The sequence below is a fragment of the Spermophilus citellus genome (genome assembly GCF_964194105.1).
Source record: "Spermophilus citellus genome assembly, chromosome: 15".
Classification (NCBI taxonomy): domain Eukaryota; kingdom Metazoa; phylum Chordata; class Mammalia; order Rodentia; family Sciuridae; genus Spermophilus; species Spermophilus citellus.
The window spans coordinates 72,246,414-72,266,205 of NC_138195.1; the positions used below are offsets into that span (position 1 = coordinate 72,246,414).

General features: G+C 40.9%; 1 protein-coding gene across 1 annotated transcript; it reads left to right on the forward strand.

Annotated features, from left to right (window-relative positions):
- Positions 1-401: 401 nt before the first annotated feature.
- AS3MT (arsenite methyltransferase) lies at positions 402-19,577 on the forward strand. Its single transcript, XM_081267400.1, has 11 exons — positions 402-546; positions 759-814; positions 1,045-1,172; positions 2,266-2,416; positions 3,223-3,359; positions 5,045-5,114; positions 6,756-6,837; positions 7,634-7,765; positions 8,090-8,232; positions 11,063-11,197; positions 19,366-19,577. Coding segments are annotated over exons 1-11 (1,140 nt in total). The 5' UTR covers positions 402-545; the 3' UTR covers positions 19,471-19,577.
- The last annotated feature ends 215 nt before the right edge of the window (positions 19,578-19,792 follow it).

Below are 19,792 nucleotides of genomic sequence, written 5' to 3' on the forward strand. Positions count from 1 at the left end.
AGGACATCTGGAAAATGTCCTATAGGGAGGGGAACAGATCTGTGGGTGCTTAGGAGCTGAGGGTGAGAGGAGGGAATTTACTACAAAGGGGCACAGAGAAACTGGTATGAGAACTTTTAACCTTGGTGACAGTGATGTACAGGTTTGTCAGAATTCATAGAACTGTACGCTGAAGAAAGGTGAATTTGGTTGAGTGTAAATTTTATCTCAATAAACCTGACTTAAAAAACAGATTGTGGAAAGGCGATTTCATTCCCGAAAGGAGATGGAATCATTCTGTCTCTGGGTATTCGATGAAGGCAGCATACGTGCTCCTGTAAATGAAAAATCACAGCGGAGCATACAGCAGATGCTGTAACCACCAAAGGCAACCTCCGGGACTCGCTCCAGCAGGCCTGGGAGGCGACGCGAGGACAGCGGCGCAGGGCAGGGGGCGGTGGGGTGCCTTCCCGCCCGGTTCCCGCCCCCGTCCGGGTTGGGTCGAGATCCCGCTGGCGGCGCCAGGGCGGGGCGAGCGCAGGTCCCGGCCCTGAAGCCCGTGAGACAGTGAGTGCGCGCCCCTCGCCCTCAGGCCAGGTCGCAGCCCCTTCTCCTGCCCGGGTCCCGCCACTGCCACGCGGGAGCCGCCCGCTATCCCCTGCAAGACCCCGCCCCCCGCGAGGCGCGCCGCCGGCCCCTCAGCCAGCCCTCGGTCCGTCGCCCCCGCCCGAGCCCGCCCCCGACCTTCACTCTTCCAGCTCACTTTCCTCCCTTGGCAGTGGCCGCCCCCCGCGACGCTGAGAGCCAGAAGGCCGACATCCGGAAGGACGTGCAGGTGGGAGCGGTAGGGCCAGGAAGGGCCCACAGGGACTCCGCTAGGCAAGAGCCCTGGCCTTTGGAAGCCCGCGAGGCCTACTCCTGCCCCCTAGGAGCGCTAAGCCCAGGCTTGGAGTTTTGCCAGGGGGCAAGGGTCAGCCAGGCCTGGGAGGGAGGGTAGGGGTTGGTGGTGGAGCCCTCTCCTGCAGACAGCCTTTCCCCGCCTCACCCATCTCCACCCTGGGTTAGAACTACTACGGGCAGGTGCTGAAGACATCGAAGGACCTCCAGACTAATGCCTGCGTCACCTTGGCCAGGCCTGTACCCAAGCACATCAGGGAAGCCCTGCAGAATGTGCACGAAGAAGTTACCTTAAGGTAGAATTCCCTGACCCATGAAGCCTCCTGACTGTAGCTTTCCCAAAAGATAGTGATGCCAGGCATTAAGGAATTAAGCCATCTCCACCAGGTCACCCTGCTTGCCTTGTCTATTGTAAGCCTCCCAAAGTTCAGCACTGATCATCTTAACTGCTCTGCTTAAGAACCTCCAAAGACACCCCTCCCTCCCTTCCCACTACAGGACACAGTCATATTCCTGGAACCTGACTTTCAAGACTGTCCTAGTATGGCCCTCCCTTCCTAACTGGCTTTGGCTCCCTCTGACTGTTCATTTCTCGCTGCCTGGCCAGCGAGCAGTTACCAATGTGGAGAGCCTTCCTTTTTCTTTCCATTTTCCCAGCTCTAGCCCTCCAGCACCTCACTAATGTCCCACCCACTTTAGAAAGCCTCTAATCCTTGAGCACCTTCTTCCCAAACTGCTATGGCACTCACTCCTGTGACACTTAGTTTGTCAATTAATCATGAAAAATGTTTTCTGTGCTTATGTTTCATCTTCCAAGTTAGAGTAAATGCACCTGGGGAACAGAATTTTTTTCCTCAAAAAATAGCTCAGTCCTGAGCCTGAATTAGATGCTAAGCAGCTAATGTCCAAATATTATTCTTTTGTGGTGCTGGGGATTGAACCCAGGACCTGACATTTATATTAGACAAGTGCTGTACCACTGAGCTCTGCCCTTTATTTATTTTTTTTTTTAATTTTAGTTTTGGGACATTATCTTGCTAAGTTGCTGAGGCTGTCCTTGAACTTGGGATTCTCCTGCCGCAGCCTCCTGAGTAGCTGGGATTACCAGTGTGCACCACAGCACCTGGCTCCAAATGTGTTTATTCAGCAAATATTTTAGATGGTTTATTTAAATTGTAATACCTAGCACAGTGCCCAAAAATACTGTGGGAAAGCAGATGTGGTCCCAGCCTTCTTGCAGCTTCCAATTTAGAGGGGGAGACTAAACAACTAAATAGAAATATGAATGAGTGATAAGAGAAAAGAAGAAAAAGAGGAAGGTATAAGATTTAGTGTTTTCATATTTTCTAGTAGTCTATGGGAAAAAAATCTGTAGTTTCCATTTCTCAGGTATTATGGCTGTGGTCTGGTCATCCCTGAGTGTCTGGAAAACTGCTGGATTTTGGATTTGGGTAGTGGAAGTGGCAGAGATTGCTATGCACTTAGCCAACTGGTTGGTGAGAAGGGCCACGTCACAGGCATAGACATGACTGAAGGCCAGGTAAGGCAAAGATTTGGAGGACAAGGAGGAAAGAATTCTCCAGTGCATTCTTGGAGGGATGAAGTTGGTTCCTTTGTGACTCTAGGGATAATTTTAAAAGGTGGCTATTTAGCAATGATCAATTGTGCCTTTAGTGCCTCTTGTCCTGGAAGCTGAGGACTTTGACCATTAGTGGCTCTTCTGAGAGAATACAAAGCCAGAGATTTGATCTGATATATGAATACCATGATGACCCAATGAAGTTTCATCTTTTCTTTCCTTCTGCAATCTGACTTGAAAGATTACCATTGAATGAAGGGGTTATTCAAGCAAGACCCATGTAACTGAGAGTTTATGTGCTAGTATGTAGCATATCCTTCAAGGTCAATAGGAATCTTGCATACTTATCCAAGAATACAAGAAATATACTGGGGAGGGAAGAATAGAAATTAACTGGATTAGACAAAGGGGAATGAAGAGAAGGGAGGGGTATGGGAATAGGAAAGACAGTAGTAAGAATAGGACAGAACTTTCCTATGCCCATATATGAATAAAAGACCAATGTAACTCCACTTCGTGTTCAACCACAAGAGTGGGATCCTAATTAGAATGTTATACCCCATGTATATATAATGTCAAAATACACTCTACTGTCATGTACATCTAAGAAGAACAAATTTTAAGAAATAAATCCCCCCCCCCAAAAAAAAGAAGAAAGAAATATACTTCTTGGGAAAGAGTATTTCACTAGTAATAGTAAAATTTTAGAGAAAATGTGGTATTTTTTAAAAATGTTGATAATGAAATCTATATTTTTCTTCCTTTAGGTAGAAGTGGCTAAAAAATACCTTGACTATCACATGGAAAAATATGGCTTCCAGACATCCAATGTGACTTTTATTCATGGCTACATTGAGAAGTTGGCAGAAGCTGGAATTCAGAATGAGAGTTACGATATTGTTATGTAGGCCTATATCCTTATAGTTATGAGTAAAGCCTATTTCCTGTAGAACACACAAATGCCACCACTTTTTGCTGAACTGACTCTCACTTAGGGCACAAAACTAAACTTAGCATGACCTCATTAAGGAAAGAAACTGATCTGAGTTGCTCATGGTCCATTGGCAGCAGAACGCACTAGCTCAAGATAATTTACTTTAAACCAAACCATAATCCAGTGAACCCAAAAGATCAGCTGAACCAAATCTGCTCATACAACACACACTGACCTACTATCTTTAGTAGAGTCACAGGCTTCTTAATGACAGAACACATTCTGAAAAATGCACTGTAGGCAATTTCCTCATTGTGAATAGCCTATTGCCCCTGGGGCCAAGATGAACAAAGCAACATGAGATGAAATCCAGCATATGAAAAAATGATGTGATGGAGATAAGGTACAGAGGAAATGTATGAGGCTGCTGCTGGGGTAATGTGGCATACCATTTTATAGTGAACGTCTTTTTTGTTAAGTAAGAGTATATGCTAATGATCAATAGTACAGTAAATACATAAACCAATAACACTGTTGTTCATTATTATTATCAGGTACCATGCGCTATATACAATTGTTTGTGCTCTGTTTTTATATGAGTGCAGTAGGTTTGATACCAGCATCACCACAAACACACCAGTAGTGTGTTGTGCTATGTTACTATGGCTACAATGTCACTAGGCAATAGGAATTTTCAGTTCAATTATAACCTTATGGGCTGGGGATGTGGCTCAAGCGGTAGCGCGCTCGCCTGGCATGCGTACGGCCCGGGTTCGATCCTCAGCACCACATACCAACAAAGATGTTGTGTCCGCCGAGAACTAAAAAAATAAATATTAAAACATTCTCTCTCTCTCTCTCCTCTCTCACTCTATCTTAAAAAAAAAAAAAAAAAAATTATAACCTTATGAGACCACCATCATATTAAATGTATGTAGTCTATCCATCCCCCAAAATATTATATGGCTCATGACCGTAGTATTTTGATGGCAAATTATAGGATTCTGTGTTTTCTTGTTTTCCTCTGAGTTGTCAAATCATACCTAAGTGACAGCATTAGGAGAGCTGCCATCAAGGAACTTAGTTTATTCACTTGTGGCTTAAGAAATGCTGGTCCCAGGTTTCATCTTGTTGCTTGTTTAGCATTAGGGCAAAACAAATAAGAACCCTGCCTCCTTTTTTTCTTTCTCTCTTTTCTGTTTTTTGTGTACTAGGGATTGAGTGGAGGCACATTCTACCACTGAACAACATCCCCAGCCCTATTTATGTATTTATACAACCAGGGATTGAACCCAGGGGCACTTAACCACTGAGCCACATCCCCAGCCCTTTTGTATTTTTTATTTGGAGACAGGGTCTTTTACATTGCTGAGGCTGGCCTTGAATTTGCAGTCCTCCTGCTTCAGTCTCCCAAATTGCTGGGATTATATGCGTGTGCCACTCACCCAGCAGTGCCTCCTATTTTTTTCTGTACATTCTTACTTGATAATAGTTGGAATTTTAAACACTCCCTATCTCCCTTACCTTGCAAAAAAAGTTGAGTGCAGGGAAGAGAGGAGGGGGGCATTCAGAAGAATGGTGTAGTTTTGACAAAATGGGAACCACCTTTAGGAACATAAAAGATTTGAGTCCTTTAACATCTTTTCTTTTTTCAGATCCAATTGTGTTATTAACCTTGTGCCTGATAAAGAACAAGTGCTGCAGGAAGTGTATCGAGTCCTGAAGGTGAGGGGAGGGGTGACATAAATGATCTTCAAACATCATTGAGTGCTGATGGAATCAGTCCTGTTCTTTCCTCCATAAACTGAGGGCTCAATCTCTTTAAACATATCCGCCAAATTTAAAAAGGGTGGCAAAAATGTAGAGTGGCAAAACCCCCTAGATGCAGCTTCTTTTCCTTCTCAGTTTGCATAAGATATCAAGTCTGTGTGTCATGATTGTCATTGAACACATTAAAATCTTTGCCTTATTGACTTTTTGTGCTTGCTGCTGGATGTGATCCTAGCATATTTGTGCAGAGCTGTAGGAACCTTTGGCCTTACTGAAAGGTTGCTATGAATATTCTGTCTGCTAGAATGTGCAGTGTTTCTCAGAGCTATTGATTTCTTATCTCCCAGGATTTCAGATCTTTGGGAAGTTAGAGAAGATGGAACTTTTACATTAATGTCTTTCTAAAAGGAAAACTTGGAGGAGCTGCACAGCCTTCCTGTGTGTCATGAGATGGGTCTTTGTGCTAAAAGACACAAACTTCTGAGATTTGCGGGGGCTGGGGATTTAGGTCAGTGTAGAGCACTTGCTCGGCATGCACGAGGCCTTGGGTTGCATCCCAGGCCTTTTAAAAAATTGAGATTTTTAGTTTTAGTTTAGGGAAATTAAAATATAATACTGTAATACAGCTCAAATAAAAATAGGTAGAAATGATCTCACAATGTCTTTGTTAATGTGCCATTTTATATACCAGCTATCTTCACCAACATGTGCTTTATAAGGTAAACTTTATAGAATATAGACCTCTCTCTCTCTCTCTCTCTCTATATATATATATATATATATATATATATTTTTTTTTTTTTTTTTTTTTTTGATAGTGGGAATTGAACTCAGGAGCACTTGAACACTAAGCCACATCCCCAGCCCTATTTTGTAATTTATTTAGAGACAGGGTCTCACTGAGTTGTTTAGTGCCTTGCTTTTGCTGAGGCTGGCTTTGAACTCACTATCCTCCTGCGTTAGCCTCCCAAGCTGCTGAGATTACAGGTGTGCACTACTGCTCTTGGAACCTCTATGCTTTTGAAATCAGCTAAATAAATTCATAAGTTCTGGATCACTCATTTGCCTTGGATTAGAAGAACAACTTTTTTTTTTTTTTTTGCACTGGAAATTGACCCCAGGGTGTTATGCATGACTGGCAAGCACTCTACTACTGAGCTACACCCCCAGCCTAATATTTTAAAAATATAATGTATAATAATAACATTACAAAAAGTTATATAATTGTTAATGGCTGAGAATCTATGAATGCTGTTAAATCTTCTGTTAGTTTTACAACCAACTGGGCCTGTATTTGTTTGGATTGGTTAAAAATCGAGGCAATCCAAGCATCTTTAAGAGAAAGGCACTTAAAGGAAGGAAGATACTTGTTCAAAGTGATTTTATCGCCTGTTGGATAGGGCACTGAAAAAAAAAGATTTTGGTTATTGATTGCAGTAAGGGAAGCAGCTGTTATTTGTTCACAAAGGGTCAGCGTGGTCAGCTCAAACACTTGCATGGGTTTTTGAAATTGATCTTGTGCCCTCATCCATTTTCTCGTTATCTGGGATCAATTTAATCTTTAACCTTGCTTGGACTAACACTGCTGTGTTTCAGCACGGTGGGGAGCTATATTTCAGTGACGTCTATGCTAGCCTTGAATTGCCAGAAGAAATCAAGACACACAAAGTTTTATGGGGTAGGTGTTCTTGGTTGTTTTGTTTTAAGGTAGATGATTATGTACAGAGATCCGTCCTTCCAGAAGGAGGGTATCTGATGTGAGATCAGATGGATGGGGTAAGGCCAGGAGGCTGAGGTTCCATTCTTTTCCTTTGCCACTCAAAAGGGATGTGATCTTGGGCAAATTAATTAATCTCTAAAGTTGTTGCTTTCCAAACTGTAAAATGTAAATAATGATACAATCTGGCTGTTATGAAGATTAAATGGGGTAAAGAATGTGAAAAATACTTGGAAAAATACAGTGTGGAAATGAAGGCAACCAGACAGAGTCCATGCCCCCTAAGTCCCCTTAATGTTCTCATCACTGTTATGTTGCCTTTATTATCACTTTAATGGAGTCTCTGGAAGTTGAAAATATTCATGCATTTTTGTGGTCAGTCTATGAAATTAAAAGTTGTTTTTATTTTTTTGTGTTGTTTTTGTGGTTCTGGGGAGTGTACCAGGCAGTGTGGGTTCTACCACTGAGCCATGTCTCCAGACTTGAGACAGGGTCTCACTATAAGTTGCTGAAGTTGACCTTGAACTTGTGATAACTCTACCTCAGCCGCTTGAGTCACTGGGATTGCAGGTGTGGGCCACTGCGCCTGGCAACAATATGCAGTTTTAATCAGGAGTTTCTAAGCCTTGGAGGATGTTTATCTTAGTTTCTGTTTCTAGGCCTTAGGTTTTAATTAATATTATGTCATAAATAATTGTATGAGTATTAGTTTCTTCATTACTGCTTTATGAATTGATTAATATGTATTTTTTTTAAGGTGAGTGCCTAGGTGGTGCTTTGTACTGGAAGGATCTTTTCTTCCTTGCCCAAAAAATTGGATTCTGCCCTCCACGTTTAGTCACTGCCAATCTCATTACAATTCAAAACAAGGAACTTGAAAGAATTATTGGTAAGGAAAAACAGAAGGGACTATTATAATTGCAGCCTGAATGGTTTAAATTTGGTTATTACTGTCTACTGAGTGATTCTCCCAGGGGAGACTTTGTCATCTGGAAATGTCTATCATGTCTCTTAAATAACGTCCACCCCCTCCAAAAATTTGATATTTAATAAATCATTTTGAAGTTATTCAATAAGTAGAATGAAGTGCTCAGAAAGGTCATTGGCAGAATGCAAAGAAGAATGTCATCTTTATGAAATGTTCTATCCTCATGTGCTGAGCAAAATAACACTGTTGGAGTGCTGGAGGTGAACCATAGGTATCTCTTTCTAGGTGATTGTCGTTTTGTTTCGGCCACATTTCGCCTCTTCAAACTCCCTAACACTGGACCAACTGAAAGATGCCAAACTGTTTACAATGGAGGAATCACAGGACATGAAAAACAATTAATATTTGATGCAAATTTCACATTTAAGGTAAATAAAAACATGGTAATGGGGCAGGTAGGTCAGTGGTACAGTGCTTCTTGTCTAGCATGTGAGAGACCTTGTGTCAAACCCTAGCATTGCAGGAGGAAGGAAGATGTCCACGGCCTCTGGCAGTCTTTGTACTCTTGCTCTTGCTTCAGGCATGTTTTCTTGACCTTGCATTATGTCTTATTTTTTATAGCTTTGTTTTGTTTTTGGTTTTGGTACTAGGGATTAAATCCAGGGGTGCTTAACCACTAAGCCACATTCCCAGTCCTTTATAAATATTTTATTTAGAGACAGGTCTTTCTGAGTTACTTAAAGTCTCACTAAGTTGCTGACGCTGACTTCAAACTTGGGATATTCCTACTTCAGCCTCTTTAGCTCCTGGCTGTTTGTAAGTGAAGTCAAAAAGTACTTTCCCTATATTTGTTATAAAAAATGTTTTTAAATACAGAAAAATAAAAAAAAATTTAAAAATTCAGTGAATACCTATATACCCACTACCTATTTCAGCAACTGAGAACATTTTGTCATGTTTGCTTCAGCTGTTTGTACAAATATCTGTACATCTGTATGTATATATATGTACATATACCCATGTGGTCATGTGCTGTGTAACAATGTTTCAGTCAAGAACAGACTGTAGATATAACAATGGTCCCATAAGATTACCTAGAGACAATGTAGCAATCATAAAGTCATAGCACAACATATTACTCATATGTTTCTCCTGTTGTGTATATAAACAAACCTACTCTTCTGCCAGTCCTGTAAAAGTATAGCAAATATAATTATGTATAGAACATAATATTTGATAATGATGATAAATGATGATGATATTACTGGCTCAGATGATATTACTGGTTCACATATTTACTGTATTTTACTTTTTATTGAAAAAAATTTTTTGTTTCAGTGCTAGAGATTGAACCCAGGACCTTTAGCATGTTAGGAAAGCACTTTACCACTGAGCCATATCCCTAGCCCTTTTATTGATATTTTAAAGTATACTTCTTAAAGAAAAAAAGTTTACTGTAAAAGAATATGTTGCATTATTCCAGTAACATGTGCATATATCTCATTGTTTACTCTTTTGATTTTATTTTATTTTGTGCTTGATTTAATCTTGTATTGTTTCATTCATCATGGCCCTGGGAGCAATGAGTATATGTATTATGTGTATATACACCTACACAGCACATAGCCTAGATGTGTAGTAGGCTATACACCCAGATGTGTATAAGTACACTGAATGAAATTACCTGTGTCAAGATGAGACCTTGTCCAAATTAATAAAAATCAAAATTACTGGGGATGTAGCTTAGTGATAAAATGCCCTTGGGTTCAATCCCAAGTGCCAAAAAAGAAAAAAAAAAAAAAGGAAAAGAAAAAAAAAAGGAAAAGAAAAAATTTTCATATAGAGAAGTGAGATGGAAAAGAACAGAAGCACTACATAACAGTATTTCAGGGGTTTTTTTTTGTTTGTTTGTTTGTTTGTTTTGTTTTTTTGGTACTAGGGATTGAACTCAGGGGCACTTGACCACTGAGCCACATCCCCAGCCCTGTTTTGTATTTTATTTAGGGACAGGGCCTCACTGAGTTGCTTAGCACCTTGCTGAATTGCTGAGGCTGGCTTTGACCTTGCGATCCTCCTGTCTCAGTCTCCCGAGCCACTAGGCTTACAGGAATGCACCACTGTGCCTGGCAGTTTTAACTGCATCATGGAACTCAAGAGTTTTAGAGTTTAATGATAACACTAACTTCAGTGTACTCTTTGTAGGGTAGACTTTGTTTTCTCAAGATGGAAAAGTATTGACTTTGGAATCAGATACCTGGGTTCAAATTCTGGCTCTGATATTTATTATTTGGGTAAACTAGAATAAGTCACCCAAATTATAATAGAGCAGTTTGCTCTACTATAAAGTAGGAATAATAATAACCAATTTTGCTAAGTTTCTGTAGAGATTAACAATAATATAGCAAAATACCTGGTACATATATACTGAAATATCAGTAAACAAGGTGCAGCCATTATTTGTTCCAAAGATAGAAGGACTTAACTATCTTCATCTTCTGAGTTTTTGATCCAAATCTTATCTTCATGATTATTACACACTGGTAGAGTAGAACCCTCAGTGCTGCTTCAAGAACCTCTTGCTACTTGGTGTACTGTCAGGTCCTGTGGAGTCGCATAGCAAAGTGGAAAGGACTTTGAGATCATTATCTGCTCTAGGGGCTTTCAAAACAACATTTTAATAGCATTTAAAAAAAAATCTCCTTTAAAATACCATGTCAGGGGCTGAGGTTGTGGCTAGCAGTAGAGCACTTGTCTAGCACGTGCAAGGCCCTGGATTTGATCCTCAACACCACATAAAAATAAATAAATAAAGGTATATATATACACACACACACACACACACACACATATACATACACACATTATATATATAAAGTAAATTGTTTAAAAAAATACCATGTGTCAGGCATTGCTTTACATAACCCATACCTCCCAGGCACTCTGGGACTCAAGGAAATACTATTTAAAAACCACTCATCCAAAGCCCATCCTTTAGTAATAAATTCAGTGATTTCTACATCTGTCTGAGACACTGGAACAATAAATGTCCTTTAACACTGTCACCAAAGAAAGATTAATTATGACACTGTTCAGTTTCATCTATGAATACCCATGGAATTAGTAGCAGGGTCCGAACATGAGGGAAAGCTACATCAGAAGGAATGGTATGGTCTTTTAATCTTAAAATACCATCATTAGTAAAACTTCTGGGCATTTTCCTTCTAATGAGACAAATATTTGTTTTATGCTGCTCTTTAGGAAGGTGAAATTGTTGAAGTAGATGAAGACACAGCAGCTGTCTTGAAGAATTCACGATTTGCTCAAGATTTTCTCTTCAGACCAATTGGAGACAAGTTGCCATCATCTGGAGGCTGTTTTGTGTTAGAGTCAAAGGTTGGTGTGACTTTCAGTTCCCTACCTCAGAGAACCATTTAAAAATCATCATGCAGCTGGGCCCAGTGGCATATGCCTGTATTTCTAGTGGCTTGGGAGTCTGAGGCAGGAGGATCACAAGTTTAAAGCCAGCCTCAGCAACTTAGCAAGACCTTGTATAAAAATAAATAAATAAATAAAAAGAACTGGAGGGGCTGGGGATATAGCTCAGTTGGTAGAGTGCTTACCTCGCATGTACTAGGCCCTGGGTTTGATCCCTAGCACCACAAAAAAAAAAAAAAAAAAAAAAAAAAAGAACTGGAGATGTTGCTCTGTGGTAAAGCACCCCTAAGTTCAATACTCAGTACCAAATAAATAAATAAATAGTATTTTAATTTTGATGAACTCCAGTTTATCTATTTTTTCTTTTGTTGCTTGTGCTTTTGGTGTCATGTCTAAGAATCCATTGCCAAATCTAAGATCAGAAGTTTATTGTTTTCAAAATTTAACTTAACATTTTTTGTGGTATTGGAAATTGAACCCAGGAACATTCTACCTCTTAGCTACATCCCCAGTCTTTTTATTTCTTTATTTTTGAGATAGGGTCTCACCAACTTTCCCTGGCTGACCTCAAACTTGTGATCCTCCTGCCCCAGCCTCCTGAGTAGCTGGGATTAGACATGTGCACCACCAGGCCTAGCTCACATTTAAATTTTTAAATCCTTTTTGGAATTTATTTTAGCATAAATATTGAGGTGGGATGATAATATATATGCAACCTGTTACTTGCATGCGTTACTCTAAGGGAATTTGGAAACTGCTTTCCAAGTGAATGTCCATATACCTGATCTCATACTGTCCCCAGTCTAGGCTCCATGCGAGTCTGTGAAGTGCTTTGTGAAGTCCCAGGGGACAACAGGCAGGGTTCACATGGACTGATAGTCATCATGTCCATTCATACCAAGTTGCAGAACAAAGAATATGTAATTGAGGTTCTGTGTAGGTCCAAGATCAAGTTTCCCAGATAATATACATCTCAAAGAATTAGGGTTTTACCCAGTTTAATGTGGATGAATTTGGTGGCTGAGAAGCAGCTCATCTCCAATGGCTATGGGATCAAATATATTCCCAATTGTGGTCCCTTGGACAAGTGGCAGGTCCTGCACTCAGAAGGGCTTCCACTGTGTTGCCCCTCTGCAGTCACACTCAATAATATATCCTTTATCCTGTCCCCCCAAATTTTTTCCCTGATATTAACTAGTTCAACTTTTCTTATTTATTGAATAATCATCATTTCTCCACTGTATCCTAATTTCTTAAATGTGTATTTGGGACAGTAGTCCACTGTATTTTAAAATGAAGCTGGGCTTTGGCGGCACTTGCCTGTGATCTTTGTGACTCCAGAGGCTAAGTCAGGAGGATTGCAAGTTCAAGGCCAGACTGGGAAACTTAATGAGACTATCTCAAAAAGTGTTGGAGGGGAGCCTGGGGAGGTAGCTCAGTTGTAGAGCATCCCTGGGTTCAATCCCTATTACATACATACATACATACACACACACACACACACAAAAGATTATTTTCTAAAATATTTTAGTTTTATATTTAGAATTATTCTAGTAACTATTATATTGATATAGTATTTTCTAAAGTATTTTATCACAACTTATGCCAAGTAATCTCTCACAACTACTCTATGAAGAAGCAGATAAGTAGTTGTGGCAGATACAAGTGTCCCTTTCTTTCCCCCTCATATATTTTTACTTTTCTCCCATTCATGCTCTCATAATTATTTTACTGTCCCTTCATTCATTTGTAATATTGTTTTGTTTAGAATAGGCTTAATAATGGATTATAAGCTTGCTTTTGTCTGCCAGGGCTGCTCCCAGCAGTCACCAGATCCTAACAGTGGTGGTACACCTCAGGGCACTGAACCTTGGAAGCCCAAGGAAATGAGATTCTGATGTTGCTGGGGCAGGATGGTAGCAGAGCATGGCGGTCAAGCACACAAGCCTTGGACTCCTAAGTATAAATGCTATTCTGCCACTCAGCTCTGATCTTGATAAGTGACCTAACCTCCTCAAACTTTATGTGTATTAGGGAAGTAATAACTTCTTCCCTCAGGTCATGAGGAACAAATGAAATAATGCATGTGAAATGCCTCTCCCAGTGCCTGGCACAGAGTACATACCCAAGAAACAGCAGGCATAATTATGGATTGTATACAGTAATAGTCTTGGTTGCTTAGACCTGTGTTCTAAGTATTTGAGTTCTGACCAGAATCTTTTGCAGAATTCTTTTGTTGTTCTCCCATGTGTTCTATCCCCTGGTCTCAGAAATTCTGCAATCTTTTTCTATGAATGTTTCTTTTCTGTTTTTTTTTTTTCTCAGTGCTGTGTATGGAACCCAAGTCCCCTGCATGCTAGACAAGTGCTCTACTGGCTACATTCCCAGCTCTTGTTTCTAGTATTTTGTAGTAATTTTGAATACTTTGAGTGTACAGCATTGTACAAGTATCTCTTGTATGTTTTTCCTCCCTGTTTTTTTACCTCATAAAAAGTCTTTTAGAGTCCTGTTATGGAACAACCTGATCTCTATATAAGGATGGGCCCCATGGTGCTGTGGGACCAAAGAAAGAGAGACAGACAGATCCAGAATTGCACAAAATGCCATTTACTGGGGACATTACTGAGTGAAGGTATGATCTTGAGCAGCAACAATATGAGGTGGATCCTCAAAATTTGGGTCAGAAGAGGAGCATATATATGTGTTAGGACAAAAATGACCTCATCCTAATTAGAATGTACCTGGTTTATCTTAAGCAAGTAGCAAATAGTCAGGGACATCCCAGGGTTCTGTTGTAAAACTCTACCATACCATTCTAATGGTATTGTCTTGTGGTACTTTGTTAAGAAACTATGTAGAAAAAACTGACTAGGGCTACCCTGGGGCATCTTGGTGGTTATGACTCATGGCTGCTGCTCTGTCAAGCTGAATCCATGCATTTCATCCCTTACTCCAACTCTTATAGCCTTACACACATACCCTCTTCCCTTGACACTGGAATCACAAGAGTAGTCCACCTTCACTTGTCAGGGGAGAGGCAGTGGACATTACAGGTTCTGCCTCAAGGTTATCTGCACAGTCCTCCTCCTGTCCCTGCAGATAGCTGGGGACCTCATTCTCTACTGATTCTATCTGATTCCATTGCATCAATGATACCTTGTTAACTGGTGAAGATTGTACCGTGTATTCACTTATGCATGAAGAAATGGGCTGTCTACCCCCAGGAGATCCAGGACCCTGGGTCATCCCTGGTGTTCCTAGGGGTAGTCTGGTCATGTAAGACCGATTTGATTCTAGGCATGATACCAGATAAAGTGCAAACCTTCCCTTTACCAGTATGGTAAGAATATTCAGGTCTGTGTATGGATAGCCCACAGGCAGGCTCTAGGTCTCCTGTATGAAGCTTGCCAATGCAGTTAGATGACATCTGTACAGAAAGTGGCATGAGTTGAGCTCTCGGGAAAGAAAGAGGATAAAAGTTACCTGTAGGTTTTTAGTCTCAACTCTAGAAAGAATCTAAACCTTCTTGAGAATAGCAATTTCTAGCAATGTACAATATCCTGAAGTCAACTTAAGTCTCAGGGCAAACTAGCCCATGTGTAAAGGGGTAGGGGCCTGTTTTATTAGCCTCAACCTGCTATCAGGCAGACCCCCCACTGTTCCTGAGCTGTGGATGCTAATGAGTCTAATTATCTATGAAACTGCCTCACCACCCCAGCTGGCCACAGGGTGATCTCACAAGGCCTAAGATCTCACATCTTAAAATGCCTGGGATATAGATTAATCCAACAGGTGCAACCCAAGTGTCTGGCCTGCTATACCACTGATACCATGTGGCTTAAGACAGAAGAAAATCAGAGCAGCTAATGGCAGAATTAGGGCAGTATGGCTGGCGGTCACTCACGGGCCATGGCTGTTGGTTGTCTGTACCAACAGCCGGGTGGTGTATGGAGGCCTTACAATGTGGCTGGCACAATAGCGAATGAGGAAATGGTCTGTTGGTCTCAGGCAAACCTTTCCCAGCAGGAGAGCTTATCACACTGCCACTGTCAAAGGTCTTGAGCAGTTAAGTGTGATGTATGGGTACCTGAGCCAGATTGACAGTGACCAAGGCACCCATTTCACAGTACATGCTGTCCAAATTGGGCCCAAACACATGATGTGTCATGGCACTCTCGCTTGCTGTGTAGCCCTCAAGCAGTGGGTTGGAGTTCCCCCACTCCCTGTGATTAGGGCCAGGAGGTGCAGATTTACCTTTACAACCCCCTATTAAACATTTGTTTTCCTCCAGAGCTGTGATGATATTCTCCCTGGAACCTGTTCATTTATCAAACCCAAATTAATGCCTCCCAACTGGTTTGGTTCCTGCAACTTCTGGTAGAAAAGGTTGACTGTTGTTATTGTTTACACAACCACTCTCTGTCTCTTTTTGTGCAAAGAAGCAAGGCAGGGTGCATCTATTTCTTACCTAGGGAATGTTAGGCACCGAAGCTTAGGCAGATGTGTCACCTGGTTTAATGTCCTATAATTGACAGCCATTCTCTTAAGTTTTATCTGAATTTTAGCCAAGTGGACAGGGCTAGTGGAGGCACTGTGACAGGTTGTAAACTCTCAACCTAATTCTTTTATCTCTTTTCTAGTCTCAGCATGTCTACCTGACAGTTTGAACTGCCTGGTGTGTCCTACCCACCTCAGGGCAGAAAGGCTAGCAGGCTCCTGCTTCGCTTCCCCCTCAGTGTCACCTTTGCTCCCCGAGCCCTGAGTCAGAATTCCCCCATGGAGGTTTGTAATGTCTTTCCTGATACAGTATCTATCCCAAGAATGCTCTCAGGGTCTGGAGAGATTGCCCCAAACATGGAGCTCCTTCTCTTCTTGGTATAGCAATACGTGTTTTACTCTGATGGTTTTACACCAGATCTAGAAGAATTACCCAGGACCCTGGAAAACATTCTGGGTTACCACAGATTAGTGTACAGTCAGTGCCCGTATCTAGTAGAGGGATGGTTTTTCCCTTTTCTGCCCCCCTAGTCACAGGGAGTGGGGGGATTCCAACCCATGGTAGCAATGCTGGATCATAGAAGTTCCTCATCTTCCTCCATAGATAAGTAATGTTGGAACTGTTGTTTAGGCTTAAGATCTTTCTAGAAGACTGCCACGTTATCTACCTTTCCTCTGCAGGTGCTGGCATCAAGTAAACATGCCGCATCTGCTTTCTAAACATGCCCTAGACTTCTTTTCTCTCGTATTTTTATTTGTCCCCTTTTCCTGTTAGACTTTGTGACAGGTCTCACCCTGTCCTGGTCATGTTCAGTCTCTCCCAAGTTGGCATAGCCTCATCCACATTGCAAACATCCTGTGGAGACAGGAGGGCTGAGGCGGAGGAAGAGAGGACCTTGCCATTCTCAAAGGGCATTTGGAACAAACTCTGGTTGTAAAAAGGCTTTTTATCCAGATCCTTGAAACACCTGGATGTAAATGGCTTGTCATATGCCCAATTTCGGCTTCCGCTATACTATCCATAGTCAGCCTTTCCCCATAGCTGTCCCTCCGTTTCTCATATTCTCCTGGGCATCTGTAACCACCCTGTCACTCTCAACTTCTATAAGATCATTTTTTTTTTTTTTTTAGATTCCACATAAGAGTGACATCATGTGGCACTTGTCTTTTCTGTGCCAGGTGTATTTCAGGTTTCAAGTTTTTCAAATGGGAATAATTGACACTGGAGGAAGATTTAAAAAATCAAACAGCTGTGTGACCTAAAAATGTAACCTTGTGCTCTTGGAGGAGGGCGTTCTTATCTTTTTTTATGGAAGACTTTGATGATTAACCCTAGTGTGTCTGCCCAGCACCCGGATCGGGTGGACTTGTCCCCCATCGTTGCCGCAATGGAGGAAGGAATGGTGCTGCCTCTTACTGTGGGTTCACTCAGGGGAGACTTTTTAAGAACCTTTCTACCTTTTCTTTTCTTCTTTTTTAATACTGATAAAGTGTATTTTGGTATTAAAAGTTACTAAAATGTAGCATCTGTAATTATACAAATTGAATTTGTGCTATAAACTATTACCTCAGGTTATAGTCATTCCAGTAACAACATGAGTGATGATAGCAGTGACATAGGGGAGCTAATTTTCATGGAGCAATTAGAATGTTCAAGACACTATGTCAGTTGGACGCAGTGGTACATGCCTGTAATCCTAGGGTTTTGGAGTCTGAGGTAGGAGGAGTGCAGGAGGATCACACGTTCCAGGCCAGACTGGGCATCTTCCCAAGACTCTGTCTCAAAATTAAAAAAAAAAAAAAAAAAGGGATGTAGCTCAGTGATAGAGCACCCCAGGTTCAATCTCTACTATCAGAAAATAAATAAACAAAAAAAAGTAAAAAAAAAAACCATGTCATTTAGTCCTCATAAAAACCTTTTTGTTGTTGTTGTTTATTTTTTATTTTGAATTTTACTTTTATTTGGTGTAGACAGCAAAGTATTCCAATGCCAGATGAGGTTGGGCTATCAAGTAAGTTACAAAGCAGAAAAACAAATGGGGTTTTCTCAACTTTTTGTTTAAGAGTTGTAAATAAATTATTGTGGGACTGAAAATTTTATTTATAGTTTATTTCTTCATTTTGTGTCTTGTACCCACAACACCATTATTATGTAAACTAGCTAAGATTTTTTTTTTTTTTTTTTTTGTACTGGGGATTTGACCCAGGGGCACTTTACTACTGAGCTACATCTCTAGTCCTTTTTTTATTTTTTAAAATTTTATTTTATTTCGGGGCTGGTGTTGTGGCTCAGCGGTAGAGCACTTGCCTAGCATGTGTGAGGCCTTGGGTTCGATCCTCAGCACTACATAATAATAAATAAATAAAATAAAGATATTGTGTCCAACTACAACTAAAAATTTTTTTATTTATTTAAAAAATTCTTTTTAGTTTTCAATGGACCTTTATTTTCTTTATTTATATGCAGTGCTGAGAATCTAACCCAGTGCCTCACAATTGCTAGGCAAGTGTTCTACCATTGAGCTGCAACCCAGCCCTTTTTAAAATTTTTATTCTATTTTTATTTTAAGTTGTTGATGGACACACAATACCTTTATTTTATTTGTTTTTATTTTTATGTGGTGCCAAGGATCCAACCTAGTGCCTCACCCATGCTGGCAAGTGTTTTACCACCGAGCCACAACCCAGCCCTATTTTTTTGTTTTGAGACAGGGTCTTACTAAGTGGCTGAGGGCCTCTCTAAGTTGCTGAGGTTGGCCTTGAACTTGGAATCCTTCTGAATCACTGGAATTACAGGCATTAATTCCGTGCCCAGCCTCAGAAGGCCGTTTAAGACATTCTACAACTTGACCTTAGTACTGTCCTCATGGCAGTAGGTACTACACACATAGAATTAACAAGTATCTGTTGCACAGGGCCTTACACACAGTAGACACTACATAAATGCAGAGGGAGGAAAGGGGGTCTCAGAGTGCTGAAGTCACCTGCCCCTTATAATAACCTTTATTATTCTCATCTTACAGATGAAGAACTGAGGCTCAGAAAGATAAACTTACTACACCAGGGTCACACAGCTAGAAAGTGGCGAATTTGAACTCACGTCTGATTCTAGAAGCAGCAGCACCACGTTTAGTCAGTATGTTGCACTGTCTCTCCACAGTCATATTTTTCCTAGAATCACCTACCTATAATCCCAGCTACTTGGGAGGCTGAGGCAGGAGGACTGTGAGTTCAAGGCCAGCCTTAGCAATTTAGTGAGACTCTATCTCAAAAAAACCCAAATCAACTAACATTAAAAGAGAAACAAACCAACCAACCTAGCATTGAGTTATAACTCAGTGGTAGAATGCTTGCCTAACATGAAGGAGGTCCTGTGTCCAAGCCTCAGCAACCAGGTTGGGGGGGGGCAGGGGATAAAAGCCCCCAAAGATTTAAATGAAATTTACCTTGAAAGTAGAAGATCCAGGTGTGCCTTTATGGTAGAATGATGTGTGCCACTCCCAGGACCCCATGGAACTGTAAAATTTTATCTCTTCCTGGTAAATCTATTTATATCAAATGGAAATATAAATGTTGGGTACATCAAAACCTCTCTAACTTGTTCTTCCATTTTGTTTGCCCTTTGACAGGATATTATCACAGATCCATTCAAGCTTGCAGAAGATTCTAACAAAAAGCCCAAGTGTGCCTCCAGTGTTGCTGGAGGCTGCTGTGGCAAAAAGAGAAGCTGCTAAATTAATCTACAACCAACAAGGAGACCATGCGACTGAAGAACAGGCTGCATGTTTTTAGCTTGCTCTTCCCCATAGCACATTAGGAATAAATGGTAAAAAAGGCAAAATGTTTTGGATTACTAATAAAAAATAAGTGAATTATTTTAGAAGGTGTTGATTAAAGGTTCACAGCAAATCACCTAAAGTTTAGACTAGTTAAGCTGTTTTATTCTATTTCTTCAGTAATTCAGAGTTCTAGTGCCACCTAGTGGTCAGAAGTGGAACTGAGTGAAGCAGTCCTATGGCTGGGTCAAGGGGCAAGAAAGGCTTTGGAAACAGAGTT